Genomic DNA, 10,708 nt, shown 5'->3' on the forward strand with positions numbered 1-10,708 from the left:
TATTTCAAGAACTCAAAGGGAGATTTAAAGCACCAAACAGATTTCATTTTATATATTTTAAAAAATGCCAACTGAATGGTTTCTGAATATCAAAAAAGGAGAGAAATAGACAAACACTACAAAAACACTGAAGAAGGGCTTTTGCCCGAAACATCGATTTTCCTGCTCCTCGGATGCTGCCTGACCTGCTGTGCTTTTCCAGCACCACTCTAATCTTGACTCTAATCTCTAGCATCTGCAGAACCCACTTTTGACTGCAAAAAACACTGCCATTTGAAAGTGGTATAATTTTTAAATGAAACAAGACAGGCACAGCATGGAGGGTTATTTATGAGAAAATAAACTATTATTTGAAATGGAAACAAAAAACAACAAAATATGCACTATCTGGGACCAAATGGGGATGTTTGATTCTGTTTTAATGATATTATGAGAATATTGTGTGGGACAGTAAAGTTTCTCCAAGGTTCATTAATGCATGTATACAATTGTGTAAGGAAGTGATTGAAAGTAGGACACAGTTAAGGAGAAAACACACCAACAAAAGATATAGATGAAATTGAGAGCTTTCTTTTCAAGAAGCTTTTTAAAAGAACTGGATTTCAAGGTCTGGCCACAACCCAAAGCTATTGAAACCATGAGGGAGAGAAGTAAATCTTACTAAGGTCTACTAAAGGGATCACTGATGACAGTCAACTAAAGGCAAGCCAGGGAGGTACTACACAGAAAGAAGTTGAAAAGAAAACACTTATTGATTTTGAATTGCGAGCAGGTTTCTGGGAGAAATGACAGGTGAGGATGAGATTGCCATATACAAAGCCTTTACAGCCTGATTGAAGCATCCAGCATTAGGAAGGTTGGGGTAGTGGGCTGCTGAGAAAAAACAGTTTTCTTGTCTTGTCACTCTCTTAACTAGTGTTAGTGACCTCCATCTACTTACCATTCCTCCAACCCCAACCAAAGTCCCACACTCTCCCCTTCAATTGATTTTCAAGGCAACGCTGATCCTTTCTAAGTCTCAGATAAATTTAACAAATTGAGCAAATTAAACGGTCATTCTTCATTACTCTATGCATACTATCAAAATCCATTATATCCTGAGACTGTCCTGTAATGAGCAAAGGGCTCAGTTACTACAACAGGTAAAATTGTAAAATTTAAAATTGTGTCTGGAGAATGAGGGTTAAAGGAATTTAAAATTGTAACACACTCCCTTGTAAAATGAATATGTATGATCCTGAAGAAATTGTTTGTTCATAGCTTAAGGATTACTGTTGGCAATATTAGCAAACAAAAACCTAAATGTTTATAGGGAAACAGGATTAGGTGTAGGTGTGCTTGTGCCTGCGCGCACCTGTAGGTGGGTGAAGAGGAGTTATTGAAGATTAGGATGGCACCTCCCTTCTCTGATGAGGCTTTCCAGGATCCCTGGCTGACAACCAGAGTATGTGAGGTAAGGGGATGGGACTGTGTGAAATTAATGACCCGCACATAGAATTTTTCACAGTTTGTTTTTTATTCATTCTGGCAATGTGAGCATCATTGGCTAGGCCAGCACTTATTGTCCATCCCTAATTACCCAGAGGGCAGTTAACAGTCAACCACATTGCTGTGGGTCTGGAGTCACATATAGGCCAGACCAGGTGAGGATGGCAGTTTCCTTCCTTAACGGACTTTAATGAACCGGATGGGTTTTTCTGATATTCAACAGTGATTTCTCGGTCATCATTGCACGTTTAATTCCACTTTTTTTTTATTTCAAATAATCGGCCATGGTGGGATTCAAACTCAATTCCCCAGAATATTACTTAGTTCTCTGGATTAACAGTGACTGAGAGAAAATGAGGACCGCAGACGCTGGAGAGTCAGCGTTAAAAAGTGTGGTGCTGGAAAAGCACGGCAGCATCTGAGGAGGAGAGTCGACGTTTCAGACATTAGCCCTTCATCAGGAAATTGGGGGGGGGGGTGTAGGGGGTGTGGAGCTGAGAGATAAATAGGATGTTGGGGGTGGGACTGGGGAAAAGATACTGGATTAACAGTCCAGTGATAATACCTCTTGGCCATTGCCTCCCCTTCATCAGTTATCCCTTTATTAGGGAGCTGAATTTATTTAAAATGAATTCTCAGAGATCCTTTTCAGGGTTATATCCCAATTTCCATTCCTGAGACTAGTTGACTTTGATCTTCCAGGCATACCAGCTGTCAATCCTTTCTTGAGCCCTTTGCTGGTCAGGGACATGGGGAGTAGTTACCCTGGTTATCTGAGCTCCATCAATGCTGCTCGATTTGTAAAAATTCAATTAGAAACTCTATTCCACACAAATTCAATAGAAACTTTGAGGACAGGTTGGAAACTAACATATTTAGGATATGAGCAGAAGTTACCTAGAGCATTGGAAATCTTTAACTGCATCCTCCAGCCCTCAAAAATATTGATAAGTCCTCCCATTCACCTCCAATCACTTACCCTCAGACACAGATGGAGCACAGTTCCTTCACTAAAGATTTTCTGCCAAGTTTTGACTACTTCTGGCAGGAAGCTCTTTATGATGTAAGTCTGCCCACTTTTCAGCACATCTTCTTCTGACCAAGTGCAGCACACCTTCATAGCCCGACGAAGACCTCCATCCATTTCTTCCTTGGAAAGGACATGAATCATGGCAGCCAAACCATGTTGAGACCAGGAGGACATGCTCTTGTCCAGGTTTACTGGTGAACTCTCCTCCAACTTGTAAATGGTTACCTCCTCACCAGCTGCACAAAAATACAAAATGATAGTGGTATCTTCAACATGTTAACATTTGCAAAAAGTGGACTGTTGTACCAATATCTCTATTGACAATTTTATAATATTCAAAAAATGTGTACATTTTCAAGCAACGTGAACCAATTGCTCTTCCAAGTACTTCTGAGCACTACAGTCTTTTACTTTATTCAAGTTCTGTTCAGGTTCCAATGCATAAAACACATACCAAGTATGTAAGGATCAACTGCTACACGCTGTTGATTACCTGAAAAATTAGCCTTCAAATCTATTTTGTAGCCAATTAAAATGAAAACAGGTTATTTTTTTCAAGAATTACTCTCTCCCTACACAATGGATTGGGCAAACAGAAGAAAGGAAAAAACAAACAACGAAAGAAAGATTCTCATTTTGATTTTAGAATCATAGAATCCCTATAGTGTGGAAACAGGCCCTTCGGCCTAGCAAGTCCACACTGACTCTCCAAAGAGTAACCCGTCCAGATTCAGTCCCCCATTACTCTACATTTATCCCTGACTAACGCACCTAACCTACACAACCCTGAACTTTATGGGAACTTAGCAAGGCCAATTCACCTAACCTGCAAATCTTTTGACTGTGGGAGGAAACCAGAGCACCCGGAGTAAACCCATGCAGACATGGGGAGAATGTGCAAACTCCATATAGACAGTCGCCCGAGGCTGGAATCAAACCCTGGCGCTGAGGCAGCAGTGCTCACCACTGAGCCTTAGGAAGAAATTACATCATTGCTAGCAGGCCATTTGGCCCTTGGTAGACACTGATCCTCCAAACAGTATCCCACCCAGAACCAGACCCAGCCCCCTACTGTATCCCTGTAACCCTGCATTCCCCATGGCTAAGCGACCTAGTCTGCACATCCCTGGACACTATGGGCAAATTAACATGGCCAAAAACCTAACCTGCAAATCTTTGGACTGTGAGAGGAACACGGATCATCTGGAGGCAACCCACACAAATACAGTGAGAATGTGCAAACTTCACACAGACAGTCGCCAAAGGGAGGAATCAAACACAGGTCTTTGGTTAAGTGTGGCAGCATTGCTAACTACTGATCAATAAGAATGTGCCAGATCTGTGCTTTCACTGAGCAGAACACGCTGCCCAACATCATCATTTTGTTCTCCCAACTAACAATCCCTGTCCCACAAGCAATGAGATCTTTAAATCAAAACAGAAGTACATTAATATTACCAAAGAGATCAACGGGGGTGAATGGTATTGTCTGGGCAAGCCTCATTAAATTATTTCTTTCAACAGCTGCAAAAAAAGAAACATATTTAAAACAATGTTAAAAGTTTACATTAAAAATGCCTTATCTCCCACTCTTCAAATGTGCTTAGTCTACCCTGTTGAAAACAAGTACCATTTCTTTGGAAGGACAGTTAGGTCAGCAGCTCTATGATGAAACTTTATTCCCTCCCTATTAAAAAGCATTTTTGCAGCTTATTCCCTTGGGGTGATCAAGCAGCTAGGAAACCAGATGAAGCGGGAGCAATTCTATGTCTTATTACTTTGATGCAAAACACTGAGCCATCATCTATCTACATACATGCGCAGACACATCCTTAAAAGTCCTTTAATCACCCAGTATATCTGAATTGGAATACCTTTCTCTTTTAAAACATAACTAGTTATTTTGCGGTGGCATTACTTAAAGGCAGTCTGGCTATAGTTGTGATGAAGAGTGCTAAAATGGTGCTGCACTTCCACTGGACAGGAAATGGAACAAAAAATTATAATGCCGCTGTTAAATTTGAGTGATTTCAACTTTCCCAATCTTCACACTCTACCATGATATGTATCCCCACTCAATCCTTGTAAATATGAGGGTTAATCTGTCTGCTGTTTAACATATGCTCAAAGCAAATTTTACTTCATTAAAATGTTGTCAAAATTGCCCTTTAACTTCTCAAAATTCTTTAAGTGAGAGCTACTGAGTGAAAGGTTTTCGAACCCACTGAAAAATGTACAGCTGACTGAACCTTGCTGAAACATCCTGGAAAATGTCACATTCAATGGCAGAGTTTCAGTTCCGAGAGAAAGAAAAATCAAGTCAAAGCCTATTGGAAAAGCTAAGGTTGTGATGCAAAAACTTTAATGAAGCTATAAAAAGGCATCACAATGAATAAGTTTAACCATGTTGTTATAAGATATCATGAGAAGGACTTTTCCATTTTGGGCAAGAGCTGTCATTGGGTCAAATGTGAATCCCAACCTGACACTGTCAGCAGCAGCTGAAAATGTGTTGCTGGAACAGCGCAGCAGGTCAGGCAGCATCCAGGGAATAGGAGGATCGACGTTTCGGGCATAAGCCCTTCTTTAGGAATGAGGAAAGTGTGTCCAGCAGGCTAAGATAAAAGGTAGGGAGGAAGGACTTGGGGGAGGGGCGTTGGAAATGCGATAGGTGGAAAGAGGTCAAGGTGAGGGTGATAGGTCAGACTGGGGTGGGGGCGGAGAGGTCAGGAAGAAGATTGCAGGTTAGGAAAGCGGTGCTGAGATCGATGGATTTGACTGAAACAATGTGGGGGAGGGGAAATGAGGAAACTGGTGAAATCCGAGTTCATTCCTTGTGGTTGGAGGGTTCCTAGGCGGAAGATGAGGCGCTCTTCCTCCAGCCGTCGTTTTGTTGTGGTCTGGCGATGGAGGAGTCCAAGGACCTGCATATCCTTGGTGGAGTGGGAGGGGGAGTTGAAGTGTTGAGCCACAGGGTGGTTGGGTTGGTTGGTCCGGGTGTCCCAGAGGTGTTCTCTGAAATGCTCCGCAAGTAGGCGGCCTGTCTCCCCAATATAGAGGAGGCACCCGATCTGATCTCCAGCATCTGCAGACCTCACTTTCTCCCGGTCAGCAGCAGTCAACTGACATCAATTTTGACTGGACAAGCAAATTAGAGGACAGAATATCTGCTTATTTAATTAATTTACCTTATAATCTAACTTAATTAAGTGCATGAGTGGGCTGCAACCTGCCATTGAGGAAAGCATCTCCATCTTGAGACATCTTATGGGCGGCACAGTGGTTAGCACTGCTGCCTCACAGCAGCAGAAGACCCGGGTTCAATTCCTGCCACAGGCAACTGACTGTGTGGAGTTTGCACATTCTCCCTGTGTCTGCGTGGGTTTCCTCCGGGTGCTCCAGTTTCCTCCGACAGTCCAAAAATGTGTAGGTTAGGTGAATTGGCCATGCTAATTTGTCCGTAGTTCAAGATTTGTAGCTTGGGTGCTCGTTGTTGTGGTTCTGTTCGCCGAGCTGAGAATTTGTGTTGCAGACGTTTCGTCCCCTGCCTAGGTGACATCCTCAGATGTCCATAGTGTTAGGTGACGGGGTAAATGTAAGGGAATGGGTCTGGGTGGGTTGCTGTTCGGAGGGTCGGTGTGGACCTGTTGTGCTGAAGGGCCTGTTCCCACACTGTAAGTAATCTAATCCTCTCATCACTTTTAAAAGATTAGATCTAACTTATGCCACATTTGTTACCTCACCACTGTGGAAGAGAAATCACTTCACAGGGTGACCTGCAGTCAGAGCTGCAGCCAGTAGATGGGGTAGTGGTGGGAGGCATAGTTAGGGGTCTTACTTTGGAGGTACAGAGTTGTAGTGGAATGCTGGTCCTCTGGTCTGTCACCAAGAAACTGACTGAGTGCATTTGAAGGGGCAGAGATAATTACTGGGCAATTTATTTCTATTTTAAGTCATCATGAGATGTGGGCATCATTGGCCAAGTTATGTTGCTTGTCCCTAGATGCCCTTGAAAAAATGGTGATGATCTACCTTCTTGGAACTGTTGCAGTCCATTTGCCATTTAGGAGAGAGTTCCAGATATTTGACCCAGTGACAGCGAAGGATCGGTGATATTTTTCCAAGTCAAGATGGTGAGTGTCTTGGAAGGGAGCTTGCAGATAGTTCCCATGTATCTACTGCCCTTGTCCTTTGAAATGGTAGTGGTCAAGGGTTTAGAAAGTGCTATCTGTGGAGCCTTGGTGAATATTTTAATGAAGCTACCCTGCCACTTGTGGTTCTGGCCCCATTCTAGCCAAATCCAAAAATGGCTCAAGGTGAGACAATGCTGATAAACTGTCTTACCGATTGGTAATGCACATTTATTAGGTGCTTACTTATTTCTTCTTCTATACCATAATCCTATCACTATTGTCCGATAAAATTATTTTATTTGTACTGTTATTTGGGCCTGAAACATTTGTCATTGAAGGAAAAAATAGCAACATTTTCAAAAGATTTAGAAACAAAATATGATGGCCAGAGAGATCTAACCTGATTATAACTCTCTGCAAGTAAATGGAGAGAGAACAGGATTGAAGGGCCAAATGACCTACTCCTGCTCCTATTTTCTATTGAATATCCTTACTCTGGGACTGCTATTACATGCATTTGAGATTTGCAAGTAAAAATACCAGTCTCCATAGTAATTAGTTGCATAACATTACAGGCACAAGCATAACACAGAAAATAGCTATTAATAAAAAAGAAATGTTAGATGCTGTACAATTTGATACTGTCTTTTCTCTCAAGTTTTGTGAGCTGTGAACAATGAATACTTAGTTTGCTGAGCTCAGAATAGATAACTGGAGATTTGATGAATTGTGTTCACTCTCTCCTTACCAGAGTAATGATAGTTCAGATCCTGAGAGGTTTTAAATGAGGTAACAAATCCTGAAACACAATGCATCCTGGTTATCAATAGATAAACATCAAGACAGATACATTACTCTTGTCGAGTTTTTAAAAACATCTTAAATATTTTTGTTTAGTGAGTAAATATAATGGATTCCAGTTGTTAGCATTACAGAAGCCCCTCCAATTTCAACAGCATTGGAGAAGATCTTGATAAAACTGATTCGGAGATGCCGGTGTTAGACTGGGGTGTACAAAGTTAAAAATCACACAACATCAGGTTATAGTCCAACAGGTTTAATTGGAAGCACTAGATTTCGTAGCGTTGCTCCTCCAGGTAGAGTACACAATTGTAAGACACAGAATTTATAGCAGAAGCTTACAGTGTGATATAACTGATTATCTGGGCTGACACCAATTGTTAAAGTTCACCTGAGAAGGTAACTTCGAAAAAAAGTTTTGCGACTTACATATGAAAGAAGTGAAACTATCGTGGTCATTCTAATCGATGAGAGACTTAAAAAACAATCAAGGGATTTTTCAATATATAATTTCATTTACATCACACTGTAAACTTTTGCTATAAATTCTGTGTCTTACAATCGTGTACTCCACATCACCTGATGAAGGAGCAGTGCTCCAAAAGCTAGTGCTTCCAATTAAACCTGTTGGACTATAACCTGGTGTTGTGTGATTTTTAACTTAATACAATTGAAATATCAGACCCAAAAAGGCACAGCCCAAAGCCAGTGGCAATCAGGAGAGTTTGGAAATTCAGTTACATGAATTCTCTGAAAAAAACAATTGATCTGCTTTCTGGTCAACAGGCAGCTGTGGGAATTAGGTGGGACAAGTCGTTACATCTGGCTATGTTCCCGGAACAGTTCGCGGTATCTGGTTCAAATAGGGGTATAAGGTGGTAAAGTCAGGACAGAGGAGGTTTTGGCAGTAATGAAGAAAGGTAAGACCAAGGTCTCCACTTGAGGCCTCGAGAAGCAATCCAGCTCCTCTTTATTAATGCAACTGATGAGGTAATTCAGTGATAATGGTGACTTAAACCAGAAATAATTTACATTAGGAAATAACATTGGTTCTCAGGAAAATCAGGTGAGCCAGCATGAGAGCAGTTGGACTGGTCAGGAGTCTGCAGCAACCTGGATTAATTAAATAATTTATTGCCCCATCCAGGGGAGTGGAGCTGATGACTTTGCCCAATTGCCAAGCTTGGTTGCAGATGAAGGAACTGTAATATAGTCAGATTAGAGACTGGGAATTGCACAATTCGCTTTCAGAAGAAATTATTTTTCCAATTTTTAACTCAACTGTCTGTAATTTTGAGCTATATATTCAATGTCAAAACCTCAATAATTAATATAAAAATCAAGGAGGTGGAGTTGTTTCAAATGCATATACATTTGAACATTCAAAATCTTATGACTTACCATCAATAACACATGAATTTGACCTGTATGGAATGGAAGTGACAGCACATAGTCATATAATGAAATACTGAAAGTACATCAACTATATACATGCCCGTAGTGTACTTTACAAATGGAAAATCTTTCAGAACACTTTACAATCCAGAAGGAAATTGCTTTTAGAATATCTTTGACCATTGCCTCATAATCTCATCTTTAAATACTGGGAAGTAATGTCACGCTGTCAACCCAATGACACTGAATGCACTCAATCAAATTCTAAGATTGAAAGTATCTTCACAGAGATTTGCTAAAACATTTCAAGTAAAATCAAACTCTAACAAATTGTGAGTAAGTAACTTCGGCGAGAGATTTCCACCAAGCTGCTCTCAATGTGAGAGACATGGTGAAAGTCTGCATCTGCACGTGGTAAAACAGAGGTTGTATCGCACCTCTGGAAAATGAACATGGTGGCAGCAACAAGACAGATTTAGCCACAATAACCGTAAAAGTATCAGGTCAGGATCTGAGACACCAAGGCAGATTCACAATTATGGAAGAGCCACTTGTGCTGCCAGAAAAGATAAGAGAAGTAATAAAATTCAAAATGGACTGGATTTTTACATTAAACGAATATCCTTGCAGGACTATTAGGAGATACGAAGATGTAGTGTAGGTGGACTCACTAGATACACTTTCCAAGTGCAGGTACAAAGGGTTGAATGATCTCCTCTCGTACAGTACCTTCTTTTTTTAATTCATTCATGGGATGTGAGCATTGCTGGCTGGATCAGCACTTATTGCTCATTCCCAATTGCCTTTGAGAAGGTGGTGGTGAGCTGCCTACATGAACCATTGTAGCCCATTAGGTGTAAGTACATCCACAATGCCAACAGGAAGAGAATTCCAAAAGTTTGACCCAGTGACACTTCAGGAATGGCGATATATTTGTAAACCAGGATGGTGAGTGGCTTGAACGAGAACTTGCTCACTGTGGTGTTCCCATGTACCTGCTGTCCTTGACCTTCTAGATGTCAGTGGTTGTGGGTTTGGAAGGTGCTGCCTAAGGTGTTTGGTGAATTTCTGCAGTGTATCTTATAAATGGTTCACACTGCTGCTACTGAATGTTGGTGTTAGAGTGGCTCAATGTTTGTGGATGTGGTGCCAATCAAGCAGATTGCTTTGTCCTGAATGGTATCTAACTATCGAGTGTTGTTGGAGCTCACCCATCCAGGCAAGTGGGGATTATTCCATCACACTCCCGACTTGTTCCTAGTGGATGGTTATAGGGGAGTCAGGAGGTGAGTTACTCTCTCCAGGATTTCTAGCCTCTGACCTGCTCTTGTAACCAAAATACTTGTGTGACAAGACTGTATTAGTGATATGTACTTCTTGTCAGATGTGGGAGTTTAAAGAGAGTTTAAGGGTTACTGCGGATTATATCTGCCATAAATGCTGTTCGATGCAAGTCTTATCGGATCAAGTGGATTGGTTGGAGAAACTGATAGAAGCGATGAGAAATTTGCAACAGCAACAGTATTTGATGGATGGCAGTTATAGGAAGGGGGGAAACTCTCAGATACAGTCACAAAGATGGGTTAACTCCAGGAAAGGTAAGAGAGGAGAGGCACCTAGGGCAGGAGTCTTTTGTGGACATACCCATTTCAAACAGGTATGCTGTTTTGGAAAATGAAGGGGGTGATGGATTCTCAGGGGAACGTAGCACGAACAGCCAAGTTTCTGGTATTGAGACTGGCTGTAATGCAACGAGGGGTACATCGGGTTCCAAGAGATCAATTGTGTTAGGGGATTCTGTAGTCCGAGGTACAGACAGATGTTTCTGTGGCCAGCAGAGAAAAAGCAGAATGGTGTGTTG

The 10,708-nt window shown here is 41.5% G+C and overlaps 1 protein-coding gene across 6 annotated transcripts in view; it reads right to left on the reverse strand.

The window, feature by feature from the left end:
* The window catches only part of trpm6 (transient receptor potential cation channel, subfamily M, member 6), a 177,285-nt gene that overhangs the window by 18,614 nt on the left and 147,963 nt on the right, over nucleotides 1-10,708 (reverse strand). For all 6 annotated transcript variants that reach the window (XM_043712212.1, XM_043712207.1, XM_043712192.1 and 3 more), the window contains 4 exons: nucleotides 8,854-8,876; nucleotides 7,400-7,450; nucleotides 3,977-4,042; nucleotides 2,468-2,754 (listed from right to left, as the gene is read on the reverse strand). In XM_043712212.1, coding sequence (XP_043568147.1) covers nucleotides 2,468-2,754; nucleotides 3,977-4,042; nucleotides 7,400-7,450; nucleotides 8,854-8,876 — 427 coding nt within the window. The remainder of the gene's footprint in view (nucleotides 1-2,467; nucleotides 2,755-3,976; nucleotides 4,043-7,399; nucleotides 7,451-8,853; nucleotides 8,877-10,708) is intronic.

Source organism: Chiloscyllium plagiosum, chromosome 2 (assembly GCF_004010195.1).
Source record: "Chiloscyllium plagiosum isolate BGI_BamShark_2017 chromosome 2, ASM401019v2, whole genome shotgun sequence".
Taxonomy (NCBI): domain Eukaryota; kingdom Metazoa; phylum Chordata; class Chondrichthyes; order Orectolobiformes; family Hemiscylliidae; genus Chiloscyllium; species Chiloscyllium plagiosum.